We start from the raw sequence: 17,976 nt of genomic DNA, 5'->3' as shown, positions 1-17,976 counted from the left end.
CAAACCCAAATACTGCAATGCGTGTGTGAAAAAAAATCGCTTGGTCTGTCATTATTCTGAACTAAATAAATAAAGGCTTAGGCTATTTATCATGCGTCACATAGGCTACGCTAGAGATTGCAACTAATCACCTGTCATAAACTCGTGGAATAGGAAAACATTATTTATTAATTATAAATGCAAAGAGATGATCAAATAAATGCACATCGCGTATTATGCATGCAATGAAAATGGCTCATTATTGCTTTTATATAAGAGCAAGCCCGAACAAACTGGTGCCGCTGTCAAAGGAACCACGTGAGAAATGAAGGACTGTTACAAAAGGACTAACGCAGGTCAAATACACTTCTAACCTTCACTGGAGCACGACAGTGTTGCATTATGCAATTATTTATCAGAAACGATCATATTAAATGTATCTAAGGACGATGCATTTCGCCGACTTCTTTGCAGGATCAATCGGAGGTACAGTTCAAAGTCTGTTGTTGTTGTTTGTCTGGTTAAGATTTTCTGATATTTTTCTAGAGGGGTTTCAAGTGTCTAAATCTAGTTTTTGAGACTAGTCTCTGCTGCATGGTGTTGTGTTTATGCATTGGAATGGATGTGTATAGTACAGCACAGTATGGCAGAGTACTTGACTGGTTTTGCATAAGAAAATTAGTGCACACAAGGAATCGGCAATGTTTTATCAGTATGCATAGGCTATTCCCTGCACACACACACAATACTTAAAAAACTCAGTTTTATTTGCAGAAAAAAAAACCATTGGACTAATAGAAGTAGATAAATCTATAAATAAGAAAAATGTTTTATTAAAAAAAAATAAAGAAATGCAAAGTAAGTTTTAAAGTTCTTAATTTAATTAGAAAAAACAGCAATAATGTGAGGTTTTCATTGCACAATCCTTGTGTTGAATGTAGCACAACATTTATAAAAGTGCATTTTAAAGTGCAAAAAGTGTTAGCTGGAAAATAAATAATAGGATTAAGACAAACTACATAAAAATAAGTTTAATTATAAAATAAAAAAGTAATTTTTATCTAATTATTAATCTGGTAACTTAAGAAAAACAGTTGTAATGTTAACTCTTTATTAGGCACAATTTTTATGTTGAACAAAGTAAATTTTGAAAGAAATTTAGGAATGAGAATTTTTTTTTCAAATCTAATTATGAATCATTTAATTTAATAAAAATAAATAAAATATGAATGTTACTTAATTTAATAATTAATTAATAATACATCATTACTTAATTAAAAGCTCATCATGCACAGTCCTTGTGTTAAATGAAATACCGGTACATAATATAAAAAAAGTCTATTTTAATTTGGAAAAGAAATAATAGGAAAGAAAAAGAATAGGAAATAGGAAAAATGAAATGTTTCATTTAATTTTAATCTAATTAATGATATCAAATCCTTGTGTTGATTGTAGCACAACATTTAAAAAAAGAAATAGACTTAAGACAAACTACATAAAAATAAGTTTAATTATAACATAAAAAGTAATTTTAATCTAATTATTAATCTGGTTACTTAATAAAAACAGTAGTAATGTTAGCTATTCATTAGGCACAATATTTATGTTGAACAAAGTCAGTTTTATAAAAAAAAATGGGAATGAGAGAAAAAAAATCTAATTATGAATAATTTAATTAAAAAAAAAAGAAAATTACTTAATTTAATAATTAATCATATATCATTAATCATGCACAGTCCTAAATGAAGCACATAATTTAAAAAAAAGTCAATTTTAATTAGGAAAATAAATAATAGGGAAAAAAGAATATAGAATAGTAAAAATAAAAATAAACAAATTTTAATCTAATCAATGATATCAAATCCTTGTGTTGATTGTAGCACAACATTTTTAAAAAGTGCATTTTAATTGGAAAATAAATATAGAATTAAGACTACATAAAAATACGTTTCATTATAAAACTTATAAAAAATAAATAATAAAGAAAAACAAATCCTTGTGTTGAATGATTGAAAATTAAATTAACAGAATAATAAAATTACATAACACAGCAAAGAAATGTAAAGATTAAAGAAAGCAAATTGTAATTATTTATTAATTACTAATCTCTATTTCAATGACTAATTCTGATTTATTTATTAATCTCGTCTCTTAATTTAATAAAAAAAAAAACTAATGTTCTTCATCAGGCACAAATCCTTGTTGAATCAAGCACAACATTTCTAAAAGTGAATTTTAATTGTATACAAAATAGGATTAATATGACAATCAAAATAGATGTAGAAGACAAAAAATGAGTTTAACTAAAAATGTAGAAATCAGTTATAATGTATCGTAGGCACAATCCTTTGATCTGATGCCCATGTGAACAACAGTTTATAAACAATCCATCTGAACATCATCGAGTTCGCAGAAAAGTCTTGTAAACCTGTTCCCTAATGCAAATTGTTGATGTGCCTCAGGAAAAGGGTTGGGAAACACTGGTGAAAGATGTTCTCTTTAGCAGCTCCTCCCAAACGTATCGTACATTCAGAACTCGACAATGTTTTAATATCAGTTACTAACACTTCAACATTGATGCTGGTACCTGTATGTTTCGTGTTGTACTCGAGTGTTTTTGTGTTCCAGGGGCGTGCGGTGTGGCGGTCGGCTATCCACTGGATACTGTCAAAGTACACTTATTTCAATCAGTCACTTATATTAATACATGCTATATGTGACCCTAGACCACAAAACTAGTCAGTTTTTTGAAATTGAAAATTAAAGATCATCTGAAATCTGAATAAATAAGCTTTCAGTTGATGTATGGTTTGTTAGGAACGGACAATATTTGAGCCGAGATACTATTTGAAAATCTAGAATCTGAGGGTGCCAAAAAATCTAAATATTTAGAAAATCGCCTTTAAAGTTGTCCAAATGAAGTTCTTAGCAATGCATATTACTAATTAGTTATGCACCGAAATGAAAATTCTTGGCCGATTACCGAACACGGTTTTTCCGTGTTTTTCCCTCATTTTAATGAGGGAAAAAATTTTGCCAATTTTTTCACCATTGCATAAATGAAATAGCCAATGTTTGATTTGTACAGTTTTGTCTTGCTTTTCAAAGAAAAAAATAAATTACAAAATAACAATTTAAAAATATTTACTTAACACTGAACATTTTTTACATTTTAGTAGACATTATAGCCTGCCAACAAAGCACAGTTTAACTTAAAATGAATCAAAGTTAGTAAAATAATATTCTTTAGTCATTTTTAAGACCCCCTTCTTGAATCAGGCATGTGTTTTTTCCCTCATGTATTTTGCCAATTTTTTCACCATTGCTTAAATGAAATAGCCAATATTTGCTTTGTACAGTTTTGTCTTGCTTTTCAAAGAAAAAATCAATTAAAAAACAACAATTAAAAAATATTTATTTAACATTTGTAACATTCTAGTAGACATTATAGCCTACCAACAAAGCACAGTTTAACTTAAAAATTTATAAGTTAGTAAAATAATATTCTTTGGCCATTTTTAAGACTCCCTTCTTGAATCAGGCATGTGTTTTTTCCCCCCATGTATTTTGCTAATTTTTTCACCATTGCATAAATGAAATAGCCAATATTTGATTTGTACAGTTTTGTCTTGCTTTTCAAAGAAAAAAATAAATTACAAAATAACAATTTAAAAATATTTACTTAACACTGAACATTTTTTTAAATTTTAGTAGGTTGCCAACAAAGTACAATTTAACTTCAAAATAAATCAAAGTTAGTAAAATAATATTCTTTAGTCATTTTTAAGACCCCCTTCTTGAATCAGGCATGTGTTTTTTCCCTCATGTATTTTGCCAATTTTTTCACCATTGCTTAAATGAAATAGCCAATATTTGATTTGTAGAGTTTTGTCTTGCTTTTCAAAGAAAAAATCAATTAAAAAACAACAATTAAAAAATATTTATTTAACATTTGTAACATTCTAGTAGACATTATAGCCTACCAACAAAGCACAGTTTAACTTAAAATTAATAAGTTAGTAAAATAATATTCTTTAGTCATTTTTAAGACCCCCTTCTTGAATCAGCCATGTGTTTTTTCCCTCATGTATTTTGCTAATTTTTTCACCATTGCATAAATGAAATAGCCAATATTTGATTTGTACAGTTTTGTCTTGCTTTACAAAGAAAAAAAAAAAACAATTACAAAACAACAATTTAAAAATATTTACTTCACATTTTTTACACTCTAGTAGACATTATAGCCTACCAAAATTAATAAGTTAAGTAAGTTAAAATAATATTCTTTGGCCATTTTAAGATCCCTTTCTTCGATCAGGCATGTGTTTTTAATGTACAAATAAAGGCAGCCTTGCTGAGCAAAGGAGAATGTTATGATAAATGTATTAATAGAGCTTTTGGAATGATTGTTATCATTATTTTTGTCTTACTTTTTACAGAACAGCAGTAAAATGACAATACTAACATTTATGAATGCTGACTTTTATTTTGAAACCCGCAAGAAGAGCTCAGTCCTACTTTTTGCTGGCAGCAGCAGATTTGTGAATGATTGTCATCTTTGGTCTTTGAACCCTGGCTAAGGAGCTGCTGTCAGAATAAACACAATTGGTGTCTGGTGTATTAGACAACAGAACGTTCTGGAGTTGATTGACTAATGGATGATTTCAGTCATCATATACCTTTCTCTTCTGCTTGGAATGATTTTTGTGTCTTTCTCAGACAGTTTTAAATGCTTCCACACTGACCACATGTTTGCTGCATTAGTGCACGCCTCTATTTGATCACCTCACATCATTGTTTTGGCCTTTTCGCTTATTCGCTTATTCGGCTTATTCGACACCAAAAGAGCTTATTTTAAATTATTTTGGTTGCTGAACATTTGGTGCATCCCTATTACTAATCAAAAATTACGTTTTGATATATTTACGGTAGGAAATTTACAAAATGTCTTCATGGAACATGATGTCCTAATGGTTTTTGGCATAAAAGAGAAATCAATAATTTTGATTATACAGTGTATTTTTGGCTATTGCTACAAAATGATAAATTTTTCTTTTATGTCAAAAATCATTGGGATATTAAGTAAAGATCAAGTTCCATGAAGATATTTTGTAATTTTCCTACTGTAAAGGTATTAAAACTTAATTTTTGATTAGTAGGCTACTATGCATTGCTAAGAATTACATTTGGACAACTTAAAAGGTGATTTTCTCAATATTTTTATTTATTTATTTTTGCACTCACAGATTTCAGATTTTCAAATAGTTGTTTCTCGGCCATAAGGGTGCATTTTTTTTTAAATTGAGATACATCAATACATTAAATTACAGCGGAATAAATAAGCTTTCTATTGATGTGTGGTTTGTTAGGACAATATTTGGCTGAGAAACAACTATTTGGAAATCTGCAATCTGAGGGTGCAAAAAAATCTAAATATTGAGAAAATCACCTTTAAAGTTGTCCAAATGAAGTTCTTAGCAATGCATATTAATAATCAAAAATTAAGATTTGATATATTTACAGTAGGAGATTTACAAAATCTTCATCAAAGATTTTTAGCATAAAAGAGAGATCAATCATTTTGACCCATACGGTGTATTTTTGGCTATTGCTACAAATTCAACTGTGACCCTGGAGCACAAAACCAGCCTTAAGTATCACGGGAATATTTGTAGCAATAGCCAAAAATACATACGGGTCAAAATGGTTTTTCTTTTATGCCAAAAATCATTAGGAAATTAAGGAAAGATCATGTTCCATGAAGATATTTTGTAAATTTCCAACCATAAATATATCAAAACTTAATTTTTGATTAGTTCATTGCTAAGAACTTCATTTAGACAACTTTTTAAAGGTGATTTTCTCAATATTTAAATTTTTTGGAACCCTCAGGTTTCCATTGAAATTGAGATACATCAATGCATTAAATTACAGCGGAATAAATAAGCTTTCTATTGATGTGTGGTTTGTTAGGACAATATTTGGCTGAGAAACATCTATTTGAAAATCTGCAATCTGAGGGTGCAAAAAAATCTAAATATTGAGAAAATCACCTTTAAAGTTGTCCAAATGAAGTTCTTAGCAATGCATATTACTAATCAAAAATTAAGTTTTACTATATTTACAGTAGGAGATTTACAAAATCTTCATCAAGGATTTTTGGCATAAAAGAGAGATCAATCATTTTGAATCATACAATGTATCGTTGGCTATTGCTACAAATAAACCCGTGCTACTTAAGGCAGGTTTTGTGCTCCAGGGTCACATATTATATTTAGCTCATACCTTCAGACATGCATTGCTGTGACAGCATCTCCTGACCCTGAATGTGTTGATTTGACCCCTGCAGGTCAGAATCCAAACCCAGAAACAGTTCACGGGAATCTGGAACTGCGTCGTAACCACAGTCAAAAATGAAGGGGTATGAAATGCACATTTACATCATAAGTGTATATTTCAATAATAGAGAAGTGAATATTTCTCTCTGAGTTCTCATGCTCTTATTTTGCTACAGGCCCATGGCTTCTTTAAGGGAATGGCTTTGCCGGTCACCACTATATCCATGACGTCCTCCGTGGTGTTCGGCACTTACCGGAACTGTCTGCAGTGTTTGGCTCAGTTCCGTGGGATCGGCGCTCCCAACACCAAGCTCGATGTGTTCCTGTCAGGTCTGGCGGGTGGAGTGGCCCAGGTCTGAGTTTTGGCAAATACAAACAGACTGAAATTTAAATAGTGCTTCTCTGGTGGCGCGTTTTAAAAATACAAACAATGAAGCTTTTGGGACGTTCCGATTTGAATCCAAAGATTCACGAACCCCCTCAGAATTTCCGATCTGAATCAAATGATTTGCAATCTGCGCTCCGATTATTTTTTTAAAATAATTTTTCATGTATTTCTAATCAGAAGAGACTTGTTTCCAAATATAATATTAAATATATATACAGTGTTGGGGAAAGTTACTTTTAAAAGTAATGCATTACAATATTGAGTTACTAATTAACTAATTACGTTACTTAGTTACTTTTTATGGAAAGTAATGCGTTACGTTACTTTTAGCGTTACTTTTAAAATCTGGCCAGGGCTTGTTTGTTTTTATTATAAAAACTTCTATTTTTGTCAAATGTAAAAGCCTTTTCACAGCAAAAGCCTCAGGCTTAGAGAAAAGTAAATTGAGGTCTGTACAGTAGACCGCAGAAGAAAAAATCAACTCTTCAGCTAGTGTTGTCACGGTACCAAAATTTCAGTATTCGGTACCAATACCATTGAAAATCCACGGTTCTCGGTACCAATTTCGGTACCAAAGCAAAACACAATAACATATTAATTGAGCAAAACACTATTTTTTATTAATAAAGAAAATAAAATGTACAAAAAACAGTGCCATTCTTTATACTAATGTAAAATTTTGTTAAAAGTTTTTTCACAGGTTAAAAAAGTATTTGTAAACATTTTAGTAATGAAATAACATCTAAATAAATTACAGGCATAAAAAATGTAAACAAGCTTCACCCAAAACTTTTTGTCATATTTCTGCTGCTGTTGCTGAAAAACATCTGTACTGTTGTCTGTTTTAGAGTTCGCTGGGGTCTTTCATGATCTTCCTTAATCTGCAACTGTAAAAAGAAATACAATATACTTAAGTCTGACCAGATGCAACATTAGATCACTGACACCAGCAAAATATGAATTTTCAGTAAAAAAAACTAACCTCAGCTGTTATAATAAATTAAGATATGATTACATATATTAAGACAAGTGTCTATCACAGATGAAAACTGCAGCATTAAAAACACTTTACAATTTTCATTTGTTAGATAACATTGCCTAACAATAAACAGTAGTTAACATTACATGGCAATTATTCTTAGTGAGGTTAGGCTAATTTCAACATTTACTAATGCATAAAATCATATTAATCTGTTAAACATGAACAAACATGATCATGTCTTTTTGTATTAAATAACATTCACAAACATTAATTAATGTTGTAAAAATATGTTTCACTTACTTTAAGTTTATGTTAGATGATGCATGAATTTGATCTTATTTTAAAGTATTACCAAACTAAACAGGGGATAAAACGTGTTTTATTTGATTGTACTTTTATTCAATCCAAACTGCATTCATATTTATCCAGTCAAGAATAAACCTAGAACGTTTTCTGACAGACTCATATTAAGGACATAAACATTGTTAACGACACATTTGTACATTCTCTAACACATATATTTTGGATACACATGTCATTTGTGTAAAAAAATAGTAAATACATCATGTCCTTATTTTTTTTACTCTAACAAAAGTTATAGGAGCGTTGTTTCAAATTCATTCTAAGGCCCAGCATATTAGCGTTAGCCGCGCTTATGCTAACGATTCACTACACAAACGGTGATGTTTATTTCAGTCTGACATTCAAATTAAAATATGCAATAATGCTCTAAATATGAAATTAAAATGAAACTTACCTTACTTGAACTCTTTCATTTGATCCCGGAGTCGATCTTTGAGGTGTTTTAAGTTTGATGTGTTTCCTCCTTTCGAGAGAACCTAGACGACATCTTTTGCAAATAGTTTTTTGATGATCTATGATGTTCGCCTTGTTCAGCCGCAAATCCAAAATATTTGGAGCAAGCCTGGCTCTTCTTTGTCAACAAGTGGAGTCAGAGCCGCGGCATCAGCAGCACCGCTGAATAGAGCGCAACTGTGCAGTGCGTGAGAGCGCACCTTTTGTATAACGTATCAAGAACCGGGTTGACCGGATAGTCGGTACCACCGGTACTTCAGAAAACCTGGTACCGTAACGTTTTAATTTTTTTAGTACCGACTTGGTACCGAAGTACCGGGACTTTTGACAACACTATCTTCAGCAATAAAAAAAGGAAAACAAATGTTAGATTATCTTGAGTCATTTTCGCTTATTAGTTTGGATGAATTGGATCGGCAGCAAAGACGTCGGTTCATAAAATGGGATTAAATACATAAAGGATATTCGTATTATTTAACATATTTAATTATTACAGGTTTGCGCTGAATTTCAGTGTTTTTATTCATTTTGAAGAACGCTGTATCTGTTTTTTAGTGAGTGAGATGAATTAATGCATGTTCATTTATTCTAGAACTAAAGTAACATCTTACTCACGATTTCTCTCAACATGGGGACAGGAGAGCTTTTAATCAATAAATGAGGGTAAAAAGTAACTGGCGTTACTTATTTGAAAAAGTAACTCAGATATTTTCTTGTCAATTAAAAAGTACTTTACTAGTTACTTGGAAAAAGTAATATTATCACATAACTTGCGTTACTTGTAATGCATTACCCCCAACACTGCATATATATAAGAAACACAAGCCTGATTTTGAATCAAGATGCAAATAAAGTGATCAAAACATTCATTGTCACATATTGTGCATTCTTAGATTTCTGTAATGTCACCTGGCGACATCGTGAAGGTTCGTCTCCAGTGTCAGACCGAGAGCAAGAGGAGTGGACTCAAACCCAAATACAGCGGACCGATCCACTGCCTCCTGAGCATCGCCAGAGATGAGGGAGTTTCAGGCCTTTACAGAGGAGCTCTTCCTTTGGCCTTCAGGGACGGGCCGTCATTCGCCACGTACTTCCTGACCTACAGCACGCTTTGTTCACAACTCACACCGGCAGGACAGAAAGAGCCAGGTAAATCAAACCCCAAATATTTCAGTTTTGTTGTTTATTCGGTTAGCTTGTTCTTAAGTATATAACGTTAAGTGAGTATTCACAAGCTGTTTTGCTTTGAAATAATATTTAATGTTTTCAAGTCCATTCATTATTTGCAGCACACAAGTCTCAGCCTATAAATTCTGTCAATTTTATGATAAAATACAAACAATGTGATTTTTACGGTCTTTAATTTGTAGATAACTATATTCGCCTCAGATCGAGCGGCATGTGAATCAATCATCTTTTTCTTTTTAATATTTGCAGCATGAAATAAGCATTAATATTTGAATGCATGTTAAAAAAGTAATAAATACGATGCCTCATGAAATCAGAGTTAAAAAGTCATAATAATTAACATTTAGCCTACCTCAGAAAAGCCAACAAACCTATAACTTTGCCAACATTGTTTTAACTTAACTTTACGCAATATAACATGATTTTATTACACAAATTCTTTTATTTTTCAGTAGTAATTTTAAGCATTCTATAGATATATTTCTCATGTCTGTGAGGTAAATATTCCCTGAGTTTCAGATCATTTTCGTGAAGCCCTCCTCCTCAACACAGAGACGGCAGAAAGCGCATCTTTAGCTATTTTACAAAAGCTCAACGTTTTGTTGATATTGTGAGTGCACACAAATAAAAGTAGACCATTTGCAGTTCCGAATGATGTATTACTCTTACCTTTATGAGCAAAAATGGTGTATTTTTTAGTTTTTCTGCCATTCGTAGGTCTTTCATGCCGAAAACTCTGCTTTTATTTTGATGCATTTAAAAGTTAACAACCAGACGATTTTTTATAAAAGTTCACAATGAGTTGCAGATGAAATAAAACACAGATAACATTAAATAAATACTTGTTTTACCAGGTTAAATGTGGATTATTAGTAACTTAAATCCCCTTTTCTAAACATCTCTGCCTAACCACCGGTCGCACACATTCGTCATAGTATTTTAACGCTTTTTAATCATGTTTGTAGTTCTGGACCGAATCCTTTGCCAAAGCGCAATGGATTTTGGGCAATATTAGCCATTAGAGTGTGCACGGATCCACACTTCAAAAATTGACCTGAAATAGTAGCATACTCAGCTTTGGGACACACTTATTGTATTGTCTGTCATATACTATTTAGGGCGGGTAGTTTGAACATTGGGGCGCAGGGTAGGTGCTTAGGTTTAGCGAAGCGGCACAGAGGTGATACCGCACTACATGCTATTGGATTTTACTGATATTGCGTCAAATTATCAGTTTTGTTCCAACTGTGAAGACAGGTTGAATGCCGCAGACTTTTTTGGGGGGAGGGGCAAAGTATGCCGAATTTTCACATTAACTTTATGCAATATAGCATGGTTTTATTACACAAATTCTTTCGTTTTAACGTTGTAATTTAAAGCATTCTATACATATATTTATCATGTCTATGAGGAAAATATTCCCTGAGTTTCAGATCATTTTCGTGAAGCGCTCCTCCTCAACACAGAGACGGCAGAAAGCGCATGTCTTTAGCTATTTTACAAAAACACAAGGTTTTGTTGATATTGTGAGTGCACACAAATAAAAGTAGACCTTTTGCAGTTCCGAATGATGTATTACTCTTGTAAATGATGGCATATTCTTAGGTTTTCACTGTTATTAAGAAAATGCGCTTCCATATCCTGCAAAGCATGCTTTAGCTTCCACTCTCCACTCAAATGACTGTTTTATGTCTATAGATTTTATTTTAGGCAAGTGGTGTTGATTTGAGAAGGCTAAATTTATCAAACACGCTCATCTCATTGCCGCTGGCCGCTTGGTTCTTACTTTAAAAAAACAAAAGCTTGAATTTAACGAACATAAAATGTTCCAAACATATGTGACCCTGGACCACAAAACCAGTCATAAGTGTAAATTTGTCGAAATTGAGATTCTTACGTCATCTGAAAGCTGAGTAAATACGCTTTCCATTGACACAATGTTTGTTAAAATAGGACAATATTTGGCTGAGATACAACTATTTGAAAACCTGGAATCTGAGGGTGCAAAAAATAATCGAAATATTTAAAAAATTGCCTTAAAAGTTGTCCAAATTAAGTTCTTATCAATGCATATTACAAATCAAAAGTCAAGGTAGAAAATTTACAAAATATCTTCATGGAACATGATGTTTACTTAATATGCTAATGATTTTTGGCATAAAAGAAAAATCGATCATTTTGACCCATACAATGTATTTTTGGCTATTGCTACAAATATACCCGTGCTACTTAAGATAAGACTCACTGCAAAAAATGCTTTTCTTACTTAGATTTTTTGTCTTGTTTCCAGCCAAAATATAAAAAAATTCTTGAAGCAGGAAGGATTTTCTAGACAAGTAAAAATTATTGTCTTGTTTTTAGTTAAAACCAGTCAAAATTAAGTGAGTTTTTGCTTAAAACAAGCAAAATAATCTGCCAATGGGGTAAGAAAAATAATCTTATTTCAAGCAGACAACTAGATTATTTTTCTTACCCCATTGGCAGATAATTTTGCTTGCTTCAAGCAAAAATGCACTTAATTTTGACTTTTTTTTTTCTGAAAACAAGACAGTAATTTTTACTCATCTAGAAAATCCTTCTTGATTTAAGAATTTTTAGATATTTTGGCTGGAAACAAGACAAAAAAATCTAAATAAGAAAAGCATTTTTTGCAGTGCTGGTTTTGTGGTTCAGGGTCACATATTTCTAAACTAACTTAATAAAGAATCCAAAACGAAATCTAATTACTTTGCAATTAAAATCCAAAACTGAACTGACTGATAAGTTGATGGACATACTGCAAAAAATGCTTTTCTTATTTAGATTTTTTGTCTTGTTTCTAGCCAAAATATCTAAAAATTCTTGAATCACAAAGGATTTTTGAGACAAGTAAAAATTATTGTCTTGTTTTTAGTAAAAACAAGTAAAAATTAGGTGTGTTTTTGCTTAAAACATGCAAAATAATCTGCCAATGGGGTAAGAAAAATAATCTAGCTGTCTGCTTGAAATAAGATTATTTTTCTTACCCCACTGGCAGATTATTTTGCTTGTTTTAACTAAAAACAAGACAATTTTTACTTGTCTAGAAAATCCTTCCTGCTTCAAGAATTTTTTGATATTTTGGCTGGAAACAAGACAAAAAATCTAAGTAAGAAAAGCATTTTTTGCAGTGCAAGGGCAGGGCTCGAGCCAGGGCTGGAAGACATGGAGGAGATTGTGCTGATCATTTCGAGGCTTTATAGAGTTAAACGTGTGTTTTTGTCATCAGAATGGCCGGCGGTGCTGTTGGCCGGTGGAGTTGCAGGAATGGCCGGCTGGTCTGTCGGGACGCCCATGGATGTGATCAAAGCCCGTCTGCAGATGGACGGCGTACGAGGAGAGAGGAGATACCGAGGACTCGTTCACTGCGTGACTGAGACCGTACGGAACGAAGGGCCTGGGATTTTCTTCAAAACCCTGGGAATAAACTGCCTGCGGGCGTTTCCCGTCAACATGGTGGTTTTTGCCGTGTACGAGGTGTCCGTCCGGGTTCTCAGGTCAGTGTCTGTGGATCAGCTCTTGTGATGAGAAACCCTGCACTGAAGAAAACATCTAAGAGAGCATTAATGTATGTGATACAGATGATTGTGCTTTTGTATTGGAAATGTGCATTCTTTTTGGCTGATTAATATATTTCTCATGAAAACTCTCAAGAAAACGTCATGATGCCATAGATGAACCCCTTTTGTTTAACCCTCCTGTTATCCTTGGGGTCAATTTGACCCCATTCAATGTTTAACGTATGTACATATATAATTGACTTTTTTTTTTTTGCTTCAGATTGAATGACTTTTCCTAATTTAATGGGGAAAACTTGGTAAACATAAAAGTAACATGATATTATTTGTTCAATGCCCTGTACACATTTTGTTACATCGGTGTTCTTTGGGGTCAATTTGACCAGGTTCACACATTTGTTTTGGGTGATATTGAGGTCACTATAACATGCTATGATTTTATAATATGCACTATAATTTTATATGTTAAGTATAATAAAAATTAAAAAAAAAAACTAACACAACCATACCTGTAGTATTGCGAGAACCACTCTCAATTGAATTGCTCTCTCAATCGAAAATGGCCTCTACGCAAAGGTTTTCTGTCAGTGAGATTTTGTCACAGGTGTTTGACAGTGAAAGTTGGGGGGTGTTTCAGAGTGTTGTTAAGTAGTCAACAAAGACATCAATTACCTGACACTAACCTTTTAGCAAAAAAATATCATATTCTAGTGGTTTTAAATTTGGGGTCAAATTGACCCCAGTGGATAAAAGGTGTTAGCGGATTTTAGGGTAACAGGAGGGTTAAATGGTTCCATAAAGAACTTTTAACACCTGAAGAACCTTTCTGTTTCACAAAAGGTTCTTTGTGGCGAAAGAAGGTTCTTCAGATTATAAAAAGGTAAAAAAAAGATGCTCCTTTGACTGAATGGTTTGTGAAACTAAAAATGGTTCTTCTATGGCATCGCTGTGAAGAACCTTTTAAAGCACCTTTATCTTAAAGAATGCCATATTTTACCCCAAAAGTAAAAGAAAAATATTATATTTTGCACCATTATTTTGTACTGCCTTTAATTTATTAGAATAATGATACATTTATCAGCATTAATAGAGAATAATTCAATTGACCAAAAATATTTAAGTCTTTCTGCTTTAAAATTTCCACATTAATTCTGTTACTTACTTTTTTCGTTTTTTGCCCCAGTGTGGTTCTATAAAAAGAAAAAAAAAATTACATTTCATTTTAAAGAAAATGATAATGAGAATTGCATGAAAATGTGCTTAATTGGCATAAAATAATCTCACAATGCAAAATAAATAAATAAAATTAAATATACTCCTTTTTTTTAATTATAATAAAGTATTAATTAGACAACCACACTGAAACAAAAGAGTAAAAGTAACACTGAAATTCTGGAAAGACAAAAGTTAACATTATCCCTGAAATAACACTGGTTTACTTTTATAGCATATTTCATACAAAATAATTCAAAATGTGTTACACAGGCTTACTCTGATGATTACAAATGTTTTAAATATTATAATTTAATGATTAATGTTTAAAAATGTTTATTGCAATAATTACCTATAAAAAAAATTATCGTCAAGAAATAGTAACAAATTACACATTATTTCACTGAAATTTATCAAATTATTATTAAAAAAAATTCCGGGACTTTCCAGGACCACTTTTTAGATTTTCAGGGACTTCACTCAGAGATCTCACTTATTAAACAATGTCTTTTATTTCAAATTCTAAAAAAAGAGAGAAATAGATAAATAAAAATATCCTAATAATTGTTTTTTTTTTAATATGTGTAGGCTATACTTTTTTCTTGGTTTTGTTTTTACTGCACTGCCCTAATAATAGTTTAGTATTTTCTAATCTAAACAAAGATTCGCGAAATCACTCCAAAATCCTGATCTAAAGTAAAAGGATTCGCGATTTAAATCAAATGTTTCGTTATCCACGCTCTGAAGAACCATATCATTTAAGATCAGGACTCATTTGATCGAAACTTCACTTATCGCCAATCATTTGATTCAAATCGGGACTGAATCAAGTTATGCGAATCATTTGATTTGAATCATTCGATTCACGAAATGATTCACGAACCGATCTAAATCAAATGATTTGCGATACAACTGAAGTGCTTCAAAAGAGTGAATCAATCAAATGATAAATGATACGCAACTTGAAGTCTTGATCTGAATCAAATGATTCGCGATCCGCGATCCGATTGAAGTGCTTCAAAAGAGTGAATCATTTTGCGAATTGATTCAGAGTTTCGAAAAGCTCCGTTTCAACCATTACTACGTGCTTTTTAAAATCATTACAAGCGATGTTGAGAATCGAAAATGAATGGCTCTTTTTTTCGTCTCTTCAGCCATGTTTACACGACACTATCAGTACTACAACTTGCTTAGCTCGATTGTTTTGTGACATTAACTGAAATGAACAAAAAGATATTTAGTTTTTTTGAATTGTGTGAATTTTGCCTGAAAAGATATGTGCTTATTGACAAAATTAAACACTTTGTCTTTTAATAATTCAAGCACTTTTCAAGTACCTCTTTGGGAATATTAATATTTTCCAGGTCTTAATTTTCAAAGTCAAATTCAAGTACTTTAAGCACCCTGTTAAAACATCATGAGAATGTTTAAAATATCAGAAATCACTCTTTGTCAGTGCAATCACTTAAAAAAAAAAAGTAAAACAACACTAAAATGTTTAAGCAGAAAGACTGAAATAGTATTTTACAGTTTATTTACAACATTGAAAAATCATTATTTACATTGCATAGCAATTTCACTTGGCAATCACTGTCACGGCATCTATATTTTTGTCTTTCTCTTTTTCTCTCTATAAATAAATTTGCAATTGAATTTGCAATTGAAAAAAAAAATGCTGTTTAATGCGCACAATATGAAATTCTAGATCTTCATGCATTATAAAACATTTGCTCTATGCAAAACGTCCATTGAATGTTGCTGGCTTAAACATGTCATGTCATGAAAATGAAATGTGTACGTATTGGTTCAGATGTTGTCTGAAAATATTACAAAACATCAAAATGGTGAGCATTTATTTTGCACTTACCTCTCTGATGGGTCATGATGATATTGAATGTGCCTTGCTTCATATAATGAACGATTATGGATGAATATTGTTACTGTTTGACAGCTGTATGTGATGGATTGATTATTGATATTGTTTCAGGGAGGAAACACTGAGCTTTCATCTTTAGGAGTTTCAGGCAGTTTTCAGTCATTCATCTGTAATCATGTGGAAAGAAACTAAATAGTTACTGAGGTAAAACTGCTTCAAAACCAGAGTATATTGTTCTTATTTGACATTCCTGCTCTGTTTTACCTTAAATTGAAATATCATGCATGTACTGTATAGCAGTCAAAGGAAATATGCAATAAAGGTTTACATTATTTACACAGTGTGTTTTTCTTTCAGGCCTTTCTTTTTATTAAAAAGAAAAATCTAACTTAACTATTTATATTTAAATTAAAAATACTGAAATTCCATAACAACAAAGACAAATTTACATCAGGGATATTGTAGTAAAATTAAAATCTGAAAGCAAGTTTTGTTACTTGAAATAACTAAAATTAAATTAAATGCATATATAAAAATATATTTTTATTTAATTTATCTTGATGTAATAAAATATTGTAAGAACTGCAATGAAACCGAATAATAACTATATTATTTAAATAAAAAATATAAAATGCTTAATAATATTTACAAATAAAATTATTATAAAATAATAAATAATCATTATAAAATGATTTTAAATCATGTATGTTTTGATTTAAAGGTCGACCTATAAATATAATAAATATAAATATATATTATTAATATTAATATATTAATATATTATTAATTATTAATATTAATATTAATATATTAATATATTATTAATTATTAATATTAATATTAATATAAATATAAATATATTTATTATAAATATTTATATTTATAAATATAAATATAATAAATATAAGCTATATATTTTATATATTCTGATTTATTTATTTATTTATATGTAATATGTAAAAAATTGTAAAACAAATTATGAGCTCTAAAAGATTTAAAAAAAAATGTACTCTTTTAATAAAACTCTTTGGCTTTAGACCAAATACAAATCTTAAAATAAAATGTTAAAGTTACCACTGCATTTATCTAAGAGAAAAAATGCAGCGATTGATATATAGTTATTTTCAAAGCTTCAATGTACTGTCATTATTGTTTATTTAATTCTAACAAATAAGTTCTTGTTAAAAACGAACCAAAATTAAATTAATTTGCTTATAATTTTCAACGCTTGGTATTGTTTCCAAACAAAAAGAAAACTATCGGTATATTCGGTCATGGGCTATCATTGGCAACTCAAAATGAGTTGAAAAATATCAGCATATCAGATTCAATATCGTGCATCCCTAATAATAATAGTAATGAATAAAAATATCATAAAATTGGTATCAAATTACATCACAAAAAACACTAATAATTTATAAAAAGGCAATAAATGCTGTTCTTTCCATCTTATCTCATTTACTAGGTTTTTCTTAAACAGTTTATGTGTTTAATCTATCTGGCTGTCATCTGCTGGTTAATGGCTCCATCTAGTGGCAGCAGCAGGAAACACATCTGTCCATCTTGATTATACTATTTAAGTTGTCACATGAAAAGTTTTGATGTACTTTACTGGTGTTTGTGTGAAACGGACATACTTTAGCGCTGGACTCACTCAAATA

General features: G+C 31.0%; 1 protein-coding gene across 1 annotated transcript; it reads left to right on the top strand.

Moving 5' to 3' along the window:
- The first annotated feature begins 117 nt into the window (after positions 1-117).
- slc25a47a (solute carrier family 25 member 47a) lies at positions 118-13,306 on the top strand. The gene is made up of 6 exons (XM_073816415.1): positions 118-465; positions 2,608-2,651; positions 6,329-6,400; positions 6,494-6,670; positions 9,397-9,652; positions 12,939-13,306. The coding sequence occupies exons 1-6, from the start codon at positions 414-416 to the stop codon at positions 13,232-13,234; spliced, it is 897 nt and encodes a 298-aa protein (XP_073672516.1). The 5' UTR covers positions 118-413; the 3' UTR covers positions 13,235-13,306.
- The last annotated feature ends 4,670 nt before the right edge of the window (positions 13,307-17,976 follow it).

This window comes from Garra rufa, chromosome 13, assembly GCF_049309525.1.
Source record: "Garra rufa chromosome 13, GarRuf1.0, whole genome shotgun sequence".
Lineage (NCBI taxonomy): Eukaryota > Metazoa > Chordata > Actinopteri > Cypriniformes > Cyprinidae > Garra > Garra rufa.
This window is presented reverse-complemented; position numbering and strand designations above follow the sequence as displayed.

Coding starts and splice junctions, on each gene's coding strand:
- slc25a47a (XM_073816415.1), top strand. CDS start 414: ATGTATCTAAGGACGATGCATTTCGCCGACTTCTTTGCAGGATCAATC. Junction 2,652..6,328: donor ATCCACTGGATACTGTCAAA/GTACACTTATTT, acceptor TGACCCCTGCAG/GTCAGAATCCAAACCCAGAA. Junction 6,671..9,396: donor TGGCGGGTGGAGTGGCCCAG/GTCTGAGTTTTG, acceptor GTGCATTCTTAG/ATTTCTGTAATGTCACCTGG.